The following is a 19,607-nucleotide window of genomic DNA, read 5'->3' as shown; positions in this document are numbered from 1 at the left end:
AGTAGTTAAACTCACAGGTTAGAATATTCGAGTATAATCAAAATAATATGTATAATAATTGGTTCTGAGTACATGGCTATAAAGAATTTATTTATGGCCATGTAATTATATTACATATGTTATGGGTAGAATACGACTTTTAATTTATTAAAACTCATAAAATTTATCTTTTTTGAGAACACATTTTAATACAACTTTAATAAACCGAACAAGTTAACACGGAAACCAATAGCACCATTATTTTACACCGTATATTTAATTTATTTTCTGTAGAAATATTGATGTACGCATATAATACGAAAAACTGAACTGAGCTGTCAAAATCGTAAGGCAACACTAACAATTTGATGTATTGTATGTGAGGATAACCGGTAACTGTAATTGCCGTCTCCTTGGTATCTTGGTGATTATAGTTTCTTTTGAGTATCCCGGTGTAATGAGGACTTTAGAATAAAAGAATTTCTAAATATCAATATATCTAGATAAATTGCTTTACACAACATTTTTTTTTATCTAAGATAATACAACAAATAATTATTATTTTGACCGTCTAAAAAACATAAAATATAATTGGTTATTTAACTAGATAAATGTGTCAATATAATGTAAATCCAATACTGCAAACGATGACGGCTGTTTTATAAAAGTCAATGATAGCAGAGGCGGGTTTTATCATTCACTAAAGGAAGGGCTAATGGAAGTTCAAGAATTAAGTTATATGTTTTTTTTTTAATATATATAAAATTTTAAATTACAGAAAATGTGTTTGAGTCCCTCATAAGTAAGTCATTTTTTTCACAATAGTGACGAATTTTAAATAGTTACATAATTCATGTCAATTTTAATCTGAAAACATTTTAAAAAATATAGGTACACACATATAATTAACAACAAAAATAAGCTATTTTTTTATAAACAAATAAATAAAAGGTACCATATTCATCAATGGTGATTGACGATATTTTATAATTATTAACATGTCAATGTATATTGAATAATTGGCTTGGTAAAATAGAAAGCTTAGTCCCAAAGAGGAGGAGGCTAATGCCTCATTAGCCACTCCTTTAAACCCACCCCTGAAAAACAGACGGTGTTTTTCTAATGTTAGCGTAAAACCAATTTGATAACCGGTAGGCACACGGTGTCACGGTTTTATCGTGCCTGTCGCGCAAATTTCCGGCACGTGTACCGGGTTAAAATCAACCCCACGTCCTGCGCGTCCCCGTACCCTTTGACGTGCTTAGTGGGTCGCACACGTGTTATGGTGATGTGCTATCGAATCGGGAAACGTGTCGAAACAGCCGTTTTACCGTGTAGCAGCACGCGCGAGACCTAGGCGAAAAACCGACGGAGCCGACGTCCGCCTCAAATACCGGATCCAAGTCTGAGGACGGTAGATCGACGAGAGGCAAATACCAATCAGAGGCCCAGTCCGTTAGACATTTCGATTTATAAATTCACTGTTGAGTGTTGTCGAATGAAATACAACGAATAAATATCAAAAAAAGAACATGAAAAAGGCAAAAAAAAAAGAGAAAAAAAACGAAACAAACAACTTCAGTTTTAGATTCCGGTTTTTTAGGCCCTTTGGAGCTCGAGATCACGGTGCATTGCACCGCCTGCACACCAGCCAGGGCCGTCCCAAGGTTTTTCGAAGCCAGGGGCAAATTAATTTTGGGGCCCTTCGACCATAATAATAAGATATGATAAACAAAATACTCACTGAAAATTACAACATTTTTGTAAACGTACTTTTCCAAATCTTAACCAATCAAGCTCTTTTAAATTGATGTATTGCATCACTATTTATTACTTACATAATGCAAATATGTAACTAACCACACCGGTGGAGAAAATTGTTTTGACTGCGTGACTGGACGTGCTCTTACGCGCGCATTGTATGACTGTACATTATAATATTATGTGAATGACGCAAAGAAGATAATCTTTATCTCAATAATGGTGGTCAGCGACAATTCGTTATTATTATTTATTATACATCAAGATTTTTTGGGGGCCCCCTAAAAATATTACAACAATGGGGCCTGGGGAAAAATGGTCCCGTTACCCCCCCCCCTTCTGAACGGCCCTGACACTAGCTAATGTGGGCACCAGTACATGTATGATATATGCCGGTGTTGGTGAATCGCTGCTACACGAATAGCCGGCGGTCGGTTGCCGTTTTCGCTCGTCAAAATCGTTTTTTTTTTTTTTTTTGTGTGTACGAGTTAGAATTGGTTTTACGCAGCAGGGCCCCTCAGGAACGAAGCTCACTATAAAAAAAACCTATCCCCAAATATTATAATTTAGAAAAGATAACATTATCAATAGTAATATTATATTTTTTGAACCACAGTTGAAATAACAATTCTGATATATCCTGGACAGCAGTACAGATGTGCATACTGTGTTTACGTCAATACTGGTTATTGGACACGATGAATATAATATTTTTAATATTATTGCTAACAGTAATCGTCACGCATTGTTGTATTTATACTATTTTGCACAAGGCCCTGTAATTTGTAACGCCGGCCCAGTCGGCAGATGTATTTCATTTGAGCGGAAAATCGCTGCCCTACTCGAGGTTCAATTTAAATTAAAACGATGAATTGCACATACGAGTGGATGGACGAACGCGTCAATGTTACACACAAAATGTGCACAACTATTGTACCATTATGCTATGCAATGTATAAAATATTTTATTAATTACCATATTCGGTGCAGATCTCGAAAGTTTCGATCGAATATCTAACTCGAAAAGATACACGCGCATTTATCTCGACTTTCACGATCAGTATGCTTTTTACACTTTCAACGCCTGTGAAGCAGAAAATTAACGTAATATTATCGTCGAGTCCGACCAGATGGTATTGAACGAGCTAATACTAGGTTGATAACTGATGTGAATGCGTGTCGTTATTTTTTCCGTCCGAGTGGAATATGTCTATTCTAAATTATAAATCGCAAAGTATAACTGCGGGACATACGATTCCTAGTGACACGATGACGAATCGGGATTATGAACATTGGAAGAGGACATTTTTTAAAATTTTATGGTTGTTAATCATACTCAGTGACGTAGCCAAAATTTTTCAATGGGGGGGGGGCTATGTCTATACAATAAGTAGGAATACATAAAACATATTATTTTAAATTTTCTTGTAGTTACTTTAAAGCATTTAAAGTCAAACAATATTTTTATTACATTAAAATTTACAACCATAATTTTCTTGTTTTGGTCGCTAATTTATTTGGGACATCATCAGGGTTTATCATTATATCACTGTGTATATTCATCATTGCTAAACCATTCAACCTATTTTCACATGTGGTGTTTCGTAAATATGTTTTCAATCTTTTTAATGTTGAAAAAAATCGTTCACTGTTAGCAATTGTAACTGAGAGAGTTGCTAAAATCTGTAAAAGTTTGAAAGTAGAAGGGAAAATTGATATGTAACATTTTTGAAGAGCGTCGATAGCATTTTTTGGTAAATTTTTAGTTCTTGTAAATTTTTGTTGCCAAATTTTAATTTCACTCACAGCTACTAATACACTGCAATTTAAATCACCTGATTACATTTCAACTGCCTGCTAAATTTTGTCTTCATATTATATACTATTGGATGATGGTAAAATAACGTTAAAATTTTCAATTATAGATCTATGAGATAAAAATCGATCATTTGAAAAATGATTTATAAATGGAATGAACAAAGATATTCTGTAATAATCCTCAGGCAAATCAAACTGGATATTGCATCTGTTTTTTTGTTTATTAGTTGTACGAGAAATATATATTTCAATGTTTAAGGTATCACATTTAGATTTTACATTATTAAATATAATTTTAAATTCACTTTTATCATTTAATCTTAGTTGTTTAATTATATTTACTACGTCATCGGCGGTTTGAATAGCTTCAACCATATCTATATTCTTTGTCTGAAGAAACTTACTTAATGGAAAACTTAAATTCAACACGTGTCCCAGTATATAAGTTGCTAGTATAAATTCTAGTTGTTTTATAGCACACAGCAATTGGTATGCTCCTGATGAAGCATCCTTATCAAGCCAAGTACAAACTTCTGATAAACTATCAATTATTGTATCAAATGACTCGAGGAAAATAATTATTGAGTCATGTCGCTCTACCCATCTAGTTGGACATAACAGTTTCAAACAGTTATGGGTTGACGAAGAGCATACACGTTCTATTGATTCAGATAAAACATTATTTTTTTTGTGTATTTAAAAAAAATGCAAACTTATGATGAGAAAAAAACCGTTTTCATACCTACGTGATAAATTGATAACATGGAATATCGATAGTCTAATAATCAATATGATGTTATGTACACATTATTATATTGTTACGTACCATTTTTCAAATAAAAACAAATCGTTTTCAGCCACGAAGGAACAACACAAAATGAGTAATTTATTGTTCTATAATTGGTCACCATTGGTTGTCTACCACGGTCAATTATCAACGAAGCCGTGCATACAGGGAATAGAATAATCAAAAAAAATATTAAATAAAAACTAAAGGTGGGTGGGGGGTTACAACACCAAACCCCCCTGGCTACGCTACTGATCATACTTAATTTATTTTAGTAAGATTACTTAACATAGAGGTACACGAAAAACAAATCAAATGTTTTCTTTTAAACAAAAGGTTCGCGTCTTAACTCATAGACGTTAACTCACGGTGTTCGCAATTTCACCTATGGTTACTCCAAGTACATCCGATGTCGCTATGAGTTAACTCGCCGCTGCTACTTATTGGTATTTTTTTCTTTTGATCATACGTCGTTTAACAACATTGCACGCCATTGGTAGTATCATAATTTATAACAGAAGAGTCTAAAATATTTCACTCCGACCTTTGGGTTTTTATGTCACTCCCCCTCCCCCCCCCCCCACACACACACACACACAGTGTTTCTATTAGGCAAGCATATTTAGTGACTCGAGTTCAAAATTATCATATTAGTGCTATCCATATCGTCGTAGCAGCAACCGTGCCCCGGTGGACGACGACAACCCCAAGCCGCGGAGAGGAGTACCGAAAACAGCAACCTATGAATACGTTATTATAACTATTTATTATACAACGCTCTGGATTTGTATAATATACACGTATACATAACGTATATCATTTCATTTTTACAATACATTTTATTATTTTATGTTCAAATATTTTATTAATTTTTTTATTATTTTTAAAAACGACGTACCTATGATAAATATAATGTTAAGTTTCCTCACTCCCCAACCACCGATCACCATCGTACATTTCTCGTTACGCATATACCTGTAATGGTGTATTAAAATATCTGCATAGATTACGGTTAACAGTAATCTGTGAACATGCTATGTAATAAGTAACACGTGCGCAAGAGCGTTCGAAAATGTTCAGCGTCGCGACGATTCGGTTTGAACATACGTCTCAGGGCATATTTAGGGGGGGGGATTATATGGGTGTTGGAACACCCCCCCCCATCGTCCGTATTTTATGGTATTTCACCAAATTGCAAACTTAATTACAGTATAATTTAACTAAACGTAGGTATATGTAAATATAATCATTTTCATTAATATAATAATTTATATAAATACATGTTATTTATAAATGTAAGATGTAGGGGGGCAAAACCCCAACTTACTGTAAGCTAATTAAATTTTAAAACACCCCCGTTAAATGAATCCTGGATACGCCACTGATACGTCTACATCACCATCGTACAGTTATACTTAAGCTCATAACATATAATATTTTAAAATTGAAAAAAAAATGTTTTTTCGTACTTTTTTTTCAGTGCACATTATACTCACGATATAAACACGAAGATAAAAAATATATTTTACTTTTCGTAATTTTTACAATTATTTTTTGTCAATAACTATTATCATCATACTCAATTTAACAGAAAGAAAAAAAACAATTCCATATACTTTGTAATGCAGTTTGCATAGACGATTCAATTTAGTCGGACGACGTTACAAAAAAAAAATATATATATAAATAATAATAATAATATACAAACGTTTTTTTATACATAGAATTTTTCAACAACAATATATATATATATATATACATACACACAATGACATATTTATATAAATGTATATATTTCTATACATAAAATACACAGGTATATTTTTACATTGTACGAGTACATCAATTAAAACGCTTGCTAAAATTCGATAAACTAACGTTCCAAAAACGATCGAAGATAAATAAAATTTCCAAACATTTGACACGGTTTGTTTGATTAGGATGTATACATTTTATAAAATGTATTATATAATAATTAAATAATAATAATAATAATAATAATAATAATGAAAAAATACATCTCGTCCGTTTATATATAATTTTCAATAAGTATATTGTATATACATATTTTATATGTATACATACATAATCTATTTGAGCTTTATTTGTACTAATTCCTTTACTTGAAAATGGTCATATTATAATATGTATTAACAGGTACATAACTAGAGAGATACAGAGGGTAAGTAAGAGTTGTAGATGAGAACAGTATATATTTTACAATAAACCTAAGAGACTTCCGTGACCGTAATAATCCTACCACCCCTCCTCCCGGAAAAAGACCTCAGAGAGCGACCGTTTCGTCGAGTGCACTCGTACAATATTTAATAATAACATACCCAACAAAATAATAACATAATACACGTACAAGGGGCATTATACGGGTTTCACCAGAGGATTGACCGACGCACAGGTACAATATTATAATACGTGATGGTACAATAATAGGCCCGTTGTTTCGCAGGTTCAGATTTTCATCGGTCACAGCAAACAAACAATGGCCGCGATTGGTCTTTTTATTTTAATACATTTTTTGGTTATTTAAGCAGACTTTGAAAACGATAATGAGATCATTTCGCTCGATTATATATTATATGTATATTATAATGCCTAAAATTATACGATATCAACAGTGTTACATTACATTTAACGGATTAGTGTACAGAAAAATAGTTTTCCGAGAGACCATAACTTACAATTTATAATAATGTAATTTACGCGCGTGCGCTCAAGTGAATTAAACAACCAGTGCCGTAACTGAAATACTCGAGGTCCGTGTGCAAATCAAAATCTTGAGGCCCCATCATACCGTTGTACATTTTTGAGCATTTGACCTTTTGAAGCCCCATAATATGGAAGGAGGCCCGGGACCTGCGTGCAATGCACACCCGGTTTTTACGGCACTGCCCTTAACTTTTCCGCAGGCTGGGGCTCTTGAGGACGTGCGAAATGATAAAAAAAAAATCCACGATTGGACATTTTAAATACGTTAATCTTTTTTTTTTTTTTAAAAAAAAACGATGATAGTTTTTGGTATATATTTTAATTTTTTTTTTAGACGCGGCACAAGGTGTTGTTATGACAAGAAATTTTAGTTTACCTTCCTCCTTACCCTACCCAACACGCATGAACGACATTGACAAAATCAACAAAGCGATTGGAAAATAATTTAATAACATTAATTACATCTCGTAAAACGCAGTCGATGAGTGAAAACAGTTCGTTGTCGTATCAATGAATCGTAAACTTTAAAAATTAAAATGGTAAAGACACAATAATAATATTATGTATGATCGAAGAAAAACGAAAAAATAATACAACACTAATCAATATTATTTTTAACAATTCAACACAATTTATAATTAAAATAAATTATTTAGATAATCAAAAAATTTAATACAGTAATAATATTTATGGTATATTTTTTTATATTTTATATACAGGAAATAATAGTTGGAAACAAAAGTTAAAATATCTTCAAAATTGAAAAAAAAAATAAATGTAAAATGATAAAGCTAGAATTGTGACTTTTTTTTCATATTTTAACTATTTGTTTATGAATGAAACTAAATAACTGTTATAATTGACCACTAACGATTGACATAAAGTTAATATGTTGAAAAAAAACAAGTGTGAAATGTAGCAAACAATGAATTTTAAATTTTATAAAATATTACCAACATTTGAGAATCTTAAAATTAATACTATTTCCAAAAAATCCAAGTTAAGCAATATTTGATTCTATCCATTCACATTTTTTAAATACCAGATTAAAAAATAGTTACTTTACTTTTAAATGTTTAACTAAAACAAAACAATATACTAGATACAGAAATCAGAACTACAAGGAAAAATGTATATGTATGTATCTATTGTCCATACAGATAAATATATATATATATATATATATATGATTATGTATATTATATACAGAGGCGTGCACTGATTTTTCACTATTAAATTCAATGACAAAAAGCAATCTTTTAAGTCACATAACACAGCCCAATTTTTACAAAATATACATAGTTCAATGTTAAAAGTATAACAAAGAAATTATACTTAAATAAATAAATTCAGGAGTTTGGATTTAATTCGTTGGTAAGTACTACTTCTTCTGTAACTGGTTCAGATATAAAATCATTTCCTGTCAAATCTAAGTCAACATACATTTTAGATTTTTTTTGTTGATTACAATCACTATTACGACTATCCACGTCCTCAGGTTTGAATCCAAAGTGATCAAGACCAACATGAGAATTGGAATTTTCTGCACCTGTACACATGAGGACATTAGACAGAATCATTTTCTCATTGTCGTTCTGATCATTTGAAAAAACCTCTTCATTGCTATGCATCTGATAGTCACCATCTTCAGTGGAAAATTCAATAGTGTTGTTCATCATTGCTTCCAGAACACTCATCTCTTCTTCTGCCACGTCTTCCATTTTTATATTAGTGCTATTTTTTAAAGGATCATTTTTGTTACCACTACTAGTAGACCCCATCAAGTCTAACTGAACACTGTCTTCTCCAACCACGACATATTCAACATCAACATCTGCAGTACCTACAGCATTAGGTTGTGTACAAACATTATTCATTTGTTGCAACATGTCTGTATCAGAAGCAGTACTGTTTAATTTGAAAGTCCCTCTTTTTCTTAGAGGGAGTCGGCCTAACAAAGCCTCTGAAAACTTTTCATTACCACAATCTAAAATTTTAGTAATCATCGGTGAAGACTTATTTTCCAGTGGCATGTTTATTTCGGACACACTAAGCAACGGAGAATCTTTTTTCCTTTCTGGATTTGAAGATATAGACTCCTTAAATGCTTTTATATCCTCTGAGGTTAAAACATACTTTTCTATATTTCCATCATCGGCCACTTTATATAAAACAACATCATCTGGGTTGTCTGGAGGTGAATGACTTTTGATATTTCTCAGAATCGGATCTTCTACATTGGGTTCTAAATCTATTATTGGTAAATTTGGCTGAGCAACTTCTGGTATATTATTAACCATTTCTTCGGGTTGCTTAAGATTTGCAAGGTTCATATTATCAGTAAGTTGGAAATGAAGAGCATCTTCCTTAGCTAATATATCATAGACATTTTCTGTTAATGTTATATAGTTACCATCACCATTCTCGATTAGTATTGGAATATCTGTTGGAAGACCAGCTCCTTTCAATGCATTAATATACCTCTCAGAATTTTGAGTTTGGGTCTCTTGAGGTTTTTGTATTTTCGGTTTCTCATCAAGTTTATCATTTTTAGTAAGTAAGCTGGCTAACAATGGTGACCTATTTACATCTTCGTCTGTCTTTATATCATTAGGCATTGACTTTTTTACATCATATCTATTCTCATCCAATGAATCTGCAGGTCTTTTCTTACCACGTTTATACTTTTGGTCTAAATCATCGTTAAAATTTGGATTGTTATTGTCTAAGCCATTACTCATAGGTGATTCCTGATGATTCATAATTGTACTACTACTACTATTATTAATACTACTATCATTAGTTTTATGTTTTGATGGTGATATGTAGGAGAGATTAGAGCCAGCAAGTGATAGTAGTATTTGGGCAGACTCTGTTTGTGGTGGAGTAATAGGAGCTGGTTTGCTTACCAATGGTTCACAACATGGACTCTGAAGATGAGCTTTAGGTCGACCTCTTCCAGCACATGGTCGTTTTTCATTGGTACTATTATTTTGACCAAGGCGTGCTATAACAGCTAAAAATAAATTAAATATAAATTACCTTTTATAAAATCAATTACTGTTGTTTAAAAATACTAACAAACAGGAGAAGAATAATTTCCATTTTCTGAAAGTTTAGGTGAAATTGGTGTAACTGGAACTGGTGAAGATGAAACTTGACAAATTCTAGTTTGAGAAGTTGTACTACCAACAAGTGAAGGTGGCTTTATAGGTTTTGATTCTTGTAAGCTTTCATGAGCTAATGATGATAACCCTTTTACCTGTAAAAAATCATTTTAGTATTTTCTTTTCTTTTTTCAATAATATCTTATAACATTTTACAATATCATTGTCAAACAAGTTCAACTTTTAGTTAATTTGTTTAAATGTTTAACTATAAATAGTAACTCTACTTTTATTAATATTAAAATACATAATATTTCAACTATCAACTCATATTTTAATAAAATCGTATGTATTTAAATATTTTACAATATGATGTCTTAAATTTATAATTAAAATAATAAAAACCACGGAAAAATTATATTATTGATAAAAATTAATCACAAGGATTGAAACTAATAAACCATAAAAAAAATTACAAATTCAAGTTAATTACTATTTAACATATATAATAGTAATTACTTATAATAGTGTAATTAATTAGTAAATAAGACTTTTTTCAATAAATAAATTAGATAAAATATACTATTTTATACAATTTAACCAAGAGACCAAGAGATAAGAGTAAGGTAAACACAACTATTCTAATTAATTATAGTGGCTTACTTATTAATAAGTAACCATTAAATAACAATTCATTGGTATCTTAATTGGTATTTATGTTAATTTAACGATAATATTTTTTTAATTTATTTTTAATATATATATATATATATATATATATATATATATATATATATATATATATATATTAATAGTTTATATAAAATCAAAAAAAAAAAAGAAACTTGCACATAATTATATTAACTAGAATAGACTATAATGCAAATTATAAATATAAAATAATAATAAGTATTAATTAGTAAAATAAATATGTAGTAGTTGTAAAAAAATTGATATTTATATTGATATTTTTAAATATATTATAATCTAAATAAAAATTATTTCTTCTTATATTCAAATATTTTTAACTAATTTTACTACAATTAATATTATAAAAATTTTGATTTTCTGAAATGATAACAAAATAAATAAATCAAAAGAATCCTACATTGACATAACATATATATTATGTTATATTATTTGAATTATAACCAACTTTGAATATATATACTTATTTTCATAATAAAATAAATGTTTTTTTTTTCAATACATTAACATTAATTAATACAGTAATAATTTAATTACTAAATAAAATGTAGCTATATTAACATTTCTAATAAAATAAAGATGTAGATATTCCTTTAAAATGTATGTCATAAATATTTAATCAAAACTTTTTATCTGTAAATTTAAACCCTAAAAATGCTATTAATAGTAGTTATTTAAATTATTTAGAAAATGATTTCTAGGTTGAAACATTTAGATACCAATAACAATTCAGATTTAAATAATGATGAAAAAAAAAATTCCAAAATTGTCTGTTATATTATTTTTATTATATAACATTTTCTTACGAGATTACCATAAGAGATAATTAATTGGAATTTAATTTAACCATTTACATTAAATTGAATAATTAATATAATTAATAAAAAAACATATATATTATATTAAAATCACAATATATATATATTTTAATGGTATAATTTAAATTTTTTATGCAGGCCTTAAACCTTAACACATCAAAAAATAAAAAATCCATACATTTTTAAAATAAAATATAAAAACATACAATAAAAGGTATATTCTTATATTATTATTTTAAATAATTTTGCATTATTGATAGTATACAATAAATAAAACACCAAATAATTAAAAATGAAGTACCTAATAATAATTTTTAACTTATTTAATACATTTTTGTAATCTATAAAGAAGTTAACTAGTTAAAATTGTAGGTAACAAATAATTATTTAAACATTTTTCAACTAATTTAAAGTAATATATATTTTTAATTTGTGTTTTTGAAATACAAATTACTATTAACTAATATTATTAGTATACAAATTTATAATGACAAGTATAAGTAGTCGTTTAATATTAGTACTTAATTATAACTCAGAGTTTCCCAAACCATGGGTCGTGACCCAATATTAGGTCGCGAAATTTTTTTGATGGATCGTACTCCCGGTTACGATTATGGTTATATGGTTAGCCGTAAATTGATACCTCTATAATATAAACCTCTATTTTGTATTATAATGTGAAGTCTAATTAGTATTGTAGAATGCATGACATTGATTTTACATTGGAAATCAATATATTTTTAGTAATCTTTAAATTATTTTATTACGATTATGGAATACTTGTTATCGGTACATGTGCTAATGACTAGTCGATGTGGGTATCAGTCTCGGACGATTTAAGTTGTTAGTATTGTTTTAGGTTCATAATCTAAATAGTTGAGCAATGAACATCGAGACTATAAAGTATGAAAGGAGTTACGAAAAGTTATAGTTTAAGATTAAACACACATTTTTAATTAATCAAATTGTATATAAGTTTACATTTTTTTAATGGATAAATTTATTGTTCGTAAAACTACAGCCGGTGATATCCGCCAACCAGCTCCAACAGGCAGTTCAGTACAAAACAAAAAAAATTAAAATTAAAACATCAGGTAATCGTAGTTAGAGTACAGATTTCAATAAATTTGGATTTCGATGTTATGAAATTAATAAAATAGTTAAACCACAATGAGTTGTATGTGGAGAAATTTTATCTAATGAAAGTTTAAAACCCACCAAATTAAAAAGACATCTCGATACCAAACACCCAAATGTAAAAAATATACCTACAGAATATTTTGAACGCTTAAATTACCAGTCATACAAAGGCAATACCTTTCACGCTGTCACGCTACAGTTTCTGCTGTGAAGGCTACATATTTAATTAGCATATAGAATTGCTAAAAATAATTAACCACATACTATCGGTGAAAATCTTATTCTGCTCACTGCAATAGATATATGTACAGAAATATCAGGAAAAGAAGCAACAAATAAATTTAAATTAATACCAGCGTCAAATAATACTGTACAGAGACGCATTGTTGATATTAGCGAAAACATATAACAATTATTAAACAGAATAAACTCAAAACACGCATATTTCTATTTTCCATTCAACTAGACGAAAGTACAGACGTTCAAAATAAAGATATATTATCTGTTTTTATAAGGTATTATTTTGACGGGAATATTCACGAAATTTTTTTGTTCTACAATAGCTTAAGCACAACAACAACCGGTGCAGATATTTATAGCTCTTTAAAGAACTTTTTTTTTTTTAAAACAATATTCAGTGGATAAACTGTGGAGGTGTAACTACTGATGGTGCGGCATCGATGATAGCAAACATGTTGGTGTAGTATGACGTATTCAAGAAGTAGCCCGAAGATGTCGAATGGTCTCATTTGTACCAAAAAAAAAAAAGTCAACTGAATTAAGTAAAATTCTTAGTGAATCTGTTATAATTATTAATTTTAAAAATTTGGAGCATTAAATAGTAGATTGTTTTCCAAACTCTCTGAAGAAAATGAACTAAACGTTAAATCACTTTTAATTCACTCAGAAATACGTTGGCTCTCTCGAGGAAAATACCTTTTCAGACTATTTCAGCTTTATCATGAAGTTTTAAAATTTCACAGCAACAAAAATTCCGATTTGAAAAAATATTTTTGTGACAAAAATGGTTAATAATATTGGCATATTTAATAGATATTTTTACCATGCTTAATAACTTAAATTTATCGATGCAAAGTAAAAATGTTGACATTTTTGACCAGTCAAAAAAAATTGCTTCTTTCAAAAAAAAAAAAATTTTTTTATTTACAAAAACAAAGTAGAAAAGGGAAATATTGAAATTTATTTTGTACTAAGTGAGTTTCTAGAAGAAAACAACTTAGTGTATGTCAGTGATATCAAAACAATTATTTCATTGCATTAAATAGTTATTTTCTAAAAGATATTCGTGACGATTTTCACTATTTTTATTAAAGAGTTGAACTTCAATATGCTTCTTGAATCGAAGATTATCAAACTTTATTATTATAAAACTTATGAAAATAAATTAAAAAAATTAAACTCTTATAGATTTTTGATGAACAGTATATAATAAATATCCAGAACATTCAATTAATGTGATAAAAAAAAACTATTACTTTTCCCTACCACTTATTTATGCGAAAAAGAATTTTCTACCATGGCTATTAAAACAAAACAAAGAAGTATATTAGATGTCACATATGACATGCACATCAGTTAATTCGAAATTGTACCCCAGTAGGAAATATTATGCAACAACATCCAGAATCGCCAGTCACACTAAAATCAGCAATAAATTATTCAGTTTTCATATTTTACTATTTTTTTATAAATTTTTTTAATAATTTAATTTATTTTATTTATTTATTATGTATTTATTATTTAGTATTGTATTTTATAAAAATTTAATGATAATTCATTTTAATAAAATTATTATTTATTTATGCCATATTTGTTTTTTTTTTTTTTTTTAGTAGGGGGTCGCGTACCCAATAAAGATAAAATGTATGAGTCGCCATTGCAAAAAGTTAGGAAAACACTGGTATAACTTATAATTATGTAACAGAAAAATTGTAACCTAATAACAATAATGGAAAAAACTATAAAACTAACATTGATAATTATTTGAACCTCAGAGTATTTCTATATTAAAAGTTATGCACCTTTATTAAATAATTTATGTAATTTATTGATTAGTATTTCTTAAAATTTTAATACAGTAAAATATGTGATTCATCAAATAATATATAATAAATAACATGTATTATAATTTTTAAGATAAGATTTAAACTGATAATTGAATTATTTATAAATGTTATAATATAATTCGAAATCATGAATGGGCAAAAATAAAACTATTCAAACAAATGATTAACCTTATATTAAGATTAAAAATTATTATATTAATATTCATAAGATAAATAATAAATGTAAGTATGAAAGTTCAATAGTTTAAGATATTATTGTAAAACTTACTTCAACATTTTTTACTAAGTTTATTATTATAAGTATTGTAATACTAAATAGTGAATTATTTTAAAATACATATTTTTAATTATTCTTTACAATATTCCAATATAATATGTTTGTGAAATAAAATAAAGATGTAACAATAAGTATGTGAAGAGAAAATAAATAAAAAGTGGTAAATTTATTTATAAAAATATTAAATTTTTAAAAAAAATTTTAAGCTAATTTAACAATTTAAATTAAAATGAGAATAAAAGAGTTACATTTTCAAAATTAAAAACAAACTTTAGATAAGACATTTAGATAAGCATATAAGAAAAATGTCTATTTAAGACTAAATTAAGGAATAAATAAATTATTTGTGTACACAAAATGAATGTAAAATAATAAAAATTAATTATTTGAACAAATATTATCTATTAAAGAACAAATTTTTCTTAAAAAAAAAAGGATGAAATTAATATCAAAACTTATAATCACTTTAATCTTACAAAATACTTCATAATAATACTACTAATTTAGTTAAAAAAAAAAAAATTATAACATTTATTAAAATATTATCAACAAAACTAACTTATTGATGATAATTATAAGTATTAAATAACTGAAGTAATGAAATGTAAATATAATTCCTACAAAATGTGTTTAACTATACTTTAACACAAATTTTAAAGCAAAATAAAAATTTTTTTTCTTTACACTAATAATTTAAAAAATCGTGAAAAATAGTTTAATTTTTGTTATACAAAATATTTAACATTTAATTGATTTTTTTTAAATATATTTATATATATATAAATAATTATAAAAATACTTTTTCATACACCAAATGAATACATTTTGGGTGCATATAATTTATTTTAAGCATAATAGTGCAAATTATAATTTATGTTACTTATACTTAATTTTTTTTTTTTCGAAACAGGATAAATATTTATAAGCTTCTTATTTACCTTAAATAGAGCTATTGAAAGATTTATAAAAATCATATTAATAAATTAATTTACCTCAAAAAATTTAGCAGCTTCAACAAGAGCATGTAAATTATCTTCTGTAACGTTTGTTTCGCCACAATACATAAACTCAATTAAAGATTTAAGAACACTAAATTTCATATCTTTGAGAACAATCATGGGATGGTTACCCAATTCTCGCTGAAATCAAAAATTTAAAATATAATATTATTTAGATTTGTATAGATAGATACAAGATATTATATTTTATGTGATAACAAACTTAGTATTTAACCTATAAATACAAAAAAAAAAAAATTTAGAATTAAAATTCTAAAAAAATTGTTTACAGAATATAATATAGTAGTAAATAAAACAATTACCTCAAAGTACGGGCTGCAAGCTGCAAGAACCGATCTGTGAACTTTAAGGCTGTGTGTATTGCACATTAAAGTGACATCGACCAATTTCTGTCTTTCCAGGAGGTATCCAAGTCGTGCCACTAAATGCGTAGAATGATCATCCCATGAAACCATAAAACGTGTTGGATTCCCCATCTAAACATTTGAAAACAAACATTAATACAGTGCAGCAGAGACAAGTGAACGAAATGCGAGCAATGGCAAATCTAATTGATAAGAATTGATAGCCTAGTAAATAATAAATGTAGGTACCTATCTGAGGAAATAATAATAATAATAATAGTAGTAGTAAAAAACCACAAAGATAATAAAATTTTATCTTTATGTCATTAAAATCGAATATCAATGGTTTAAAAACATTCGAACATGATGAGCATCTACTAATGGCAAAACATTTTAAGTGTCATTGTACTTGGAAAACCGGCTTAATGACATAAGCATAAATGAACGCGTGAAATGTTTTAAAGACTTGGAAACAATCAAGCACCTACCTATCTAATGCTGCAGCAAACCAATTGTTTAGTAATTATTACATGCTAAAAAACTAATCAAGTCAGTATCAGAGAATCCAATGTACTAGAGGCAGTAACCAATAACTGGGTATTGGGTATCATAGAGCAATATTTATGTAAAATATTGTTATGAACTTGGAGAGTAAAAAACACTTTCTCTGCCGTGTGTGCACCATAGATTTCAGCAGGCAGTAATAATAATAATAACAATCATCATCATACTGTTACAACTGCAGCAATTCGATTTAATTGAGACGATTAAGCTCTAGTAACACACATATATATATATCTTATAGGCACCTTCATGTACATACATGCATAACACATTATGAAAGCAAATTGCTGTTAATTAACATTGGAAACAGTCGTAGAGCAGTGTCCATTGGCAGAATGGAAGTTTATGAGGAAAAAAAACAGATGAAAAACCGAAAGTCAAGGGTTCGGTGGCAAACATAAACGTTTGTACGGAGCACGACGGGGACGGAACGATGAGTCCAAGAGATGGACATCTAAGGTGCTAGAAACGGGGACAAGCACGCGATGGTCAAGACCACGAGCGGCCAAGAGGCTCACGTTAAGGCTCCCTTGTACGTGCCAAGGCCCGAGTCCGAACGGAAGGGGAAGGGGAAGAGGAGAAACGTCGTGAAGCAGATGCTACGGGAAAACATATGACCCGCGAACTGATGCACGGACGGGCTCGGGGGTGTCCAAGGCTGTCCGCGCGCGCGGCACTGCTGTTCGACCGACTCGTCGGGAACGCGGGGACACGATGACGACGACGACGACGTCAAAAGCACGGGAAACGCGTAGGCGCGCGGCCGTCGCTCACGCTTACCTTTTCGGCGCAGGACATGGACAGGCACTACTACGTCGATGACGACCACATCAGCATCGGGGCTACGTGGACACGGCACATGCCCGAACGGCCAACAACGGCGAATGGGTCGCGGACGGGAACGCGGAACGCAACGGCGACGATGACGACGACGACGACGACGACGACGAGGGAGACTGATGGCACGGGCGGCACTGCGGAGACGACTGCGACACGGACGACAACGGTAACGATAACGATGACGGCCGCACGGACATTATATCGTGGACGGCGTCGTGACTGATCCTATTCGCCGGGCCGCGATGTCCACATACGTTGCTGTAGTGGTGCTCGTCTCTCACTTTGTCCTTACACGCTCAAGTTCTCCGACCGCGGTGCTGTCGCTGTTGCCGACCAAGTGCTTCAGGTGCCCGTCGGCCTCCCGTCGTCTCGGCGTCCGACACGGTGCAAATATACGCGGTACGACGATACCGATCGCGCTAGTGTTATTGTTGTTGGTTAAAGACTATCGTTGTTGTTACTGCTGCTGCTGCTGCTACTGCTGCTACTGCTGCTGCTGTTGTTGTTGTTGTTGTTGTTGTCGTTCTTTATCCCGGCGCACGGCACTTACGCGTTTTCTCGTATCGATACTGTTATTATTACTGTTGTTATTAAATACGTATGCGATTACGGCGAGTGACGAACAACAACAACAACAACAGCTAAATATCGTCCGTTCGTTTCATCCAATACCTCTCGGACAAGTGTGTACTCATTGACCAACGGAGAAACTATTTTTACGTGCGTTTCAAACGGGTGTGTGTGTGTGTGTGTGTGAATAAAAAGGTAAAGCAAAATACCATCGAGTGCACGGACCGAGTGTAATAATAACAACAATAATAATAAAAATGTTTGGGAATATTCGAGTGATTGTGCGTGTGCGTGTGTATGCGTGAGCACGGGCCGGAGGAGAAGAGGCGCTAGGTGCGTGCGCACCTCGGCGGTGATCGGCCGATAGGTACCGCGGACCGGCGGTGAACGTGACGTCACGGCCGCGTGTCGGTCGGCTCGGTTTTTCGTTCTCCATGAACCGTGCGCGCTCACCCGGCGCCCCACGGCCTTTCCCTCGCTCACCCGTCCACGCGCGGACCTGGCACCGCGACTGCTATCCTTCAGCGACTCGTTCCTGTGCGTGCGTGCGCGTGCACAACATCCGTAGCGTCGCCGCGCGCGTGCTTGAACTGCACGCCGCAGTGTTGCCGCCCGCGCGGTAATTTCCACTCTTCTTGTCCATGTCGAAAGTTCATCTTCTCCCCGGCGGCTCTCGAGGTTCAGGGCGCGCTCGTCGTTCGCGGGTTCCCTTTGTTGGCTTCTCCGGCGCTTTACGGGACCGTAGCTGCCTAATGCGGTCAAAACGGGAGACGACTCGCGTACCAGCGCAAAGGGCCCAAACCTTTTGGCGCCAGCGACGTGTTTTGTGAAATCTTTCCCTCTGGCCGTCGGTCACGCGCTTCGAGCGTTAAAAAAACCGCGGCATTTCCGATCGGTGACAAAATGTTCGGCACTTTAGGACCAATTGATATTGTTCACTCAGCGCACCCACGGATCACACCCACTGTTGGGTCCGGCCCCATCAAAAAATTGTTGCAATGTTTCGCAAACACGGTTTACTGTTGTGGACACATGAATCGAACCGAAAAAATCTTCCCCCCCCC

The 19,607-nt window shown here is 31.2% G+C and overlaps 1 protein-coding gene across 2 annotated transcripts; it reads right to left on the bottom strand.

Moving 5' to 3' along the window:
- Positions 1–8,326: 8,326 nt before the first annotated feature.
- LOC112692659 lies at positions 8,327–18,849 on the bottom strand. Of its 2 annotated transcripts, none has more exons than XM_025567394.1 (5): positions 17,914–18,849; positions 16,528–16,701; positions 16,199–16,345; positions 10,151–10,331; positions 8,327–10,085 (listed from the first exon to the last, which is right to left on the bottom strand). In XM_025567394.1, exons 1-5 carry the CDS (start codon positions 17,929–17,931, stop codon positions 8,419–8,421), a joined length of 2,187 nt encoding a protein of 728 aa, XP_025423179.1. In that variant the 5' UTR covers positions 17,932–18,849; the 3' UTR covers positions 8,327–8,418. The 2 variants fall into 2 exon arrangements, with proteins under 2 accessions (XP_025423179.1, XP_025423180.1); XM_025567395.1 differs by lacking the exon at positions 17,914–18,849 and adding an exon at positions 17,058–17,147.
- Between the last annotated feature and the right edge of the window lie 758 nt (positions 18,850–19,607).

This window comes from Sipha flava, unplaced genomic scaffold (assembly GCF_003268045.1).
Source record: "Sipha flava isolate LNK unplaced genomic scaffold, YSA_version1 76_pilon_pilon, whole genome shotgun sequence".
In the NCBI taxonomy this organism is placed as follows: Eukaryota; Metazoa; Arthropoda; class Insecta; order Hemiptera; family Aphididae; genus Sipha; species Sipha flava.
This window is presented reverse-complemented; position numbering and strand designations above follow the sequence as displayed.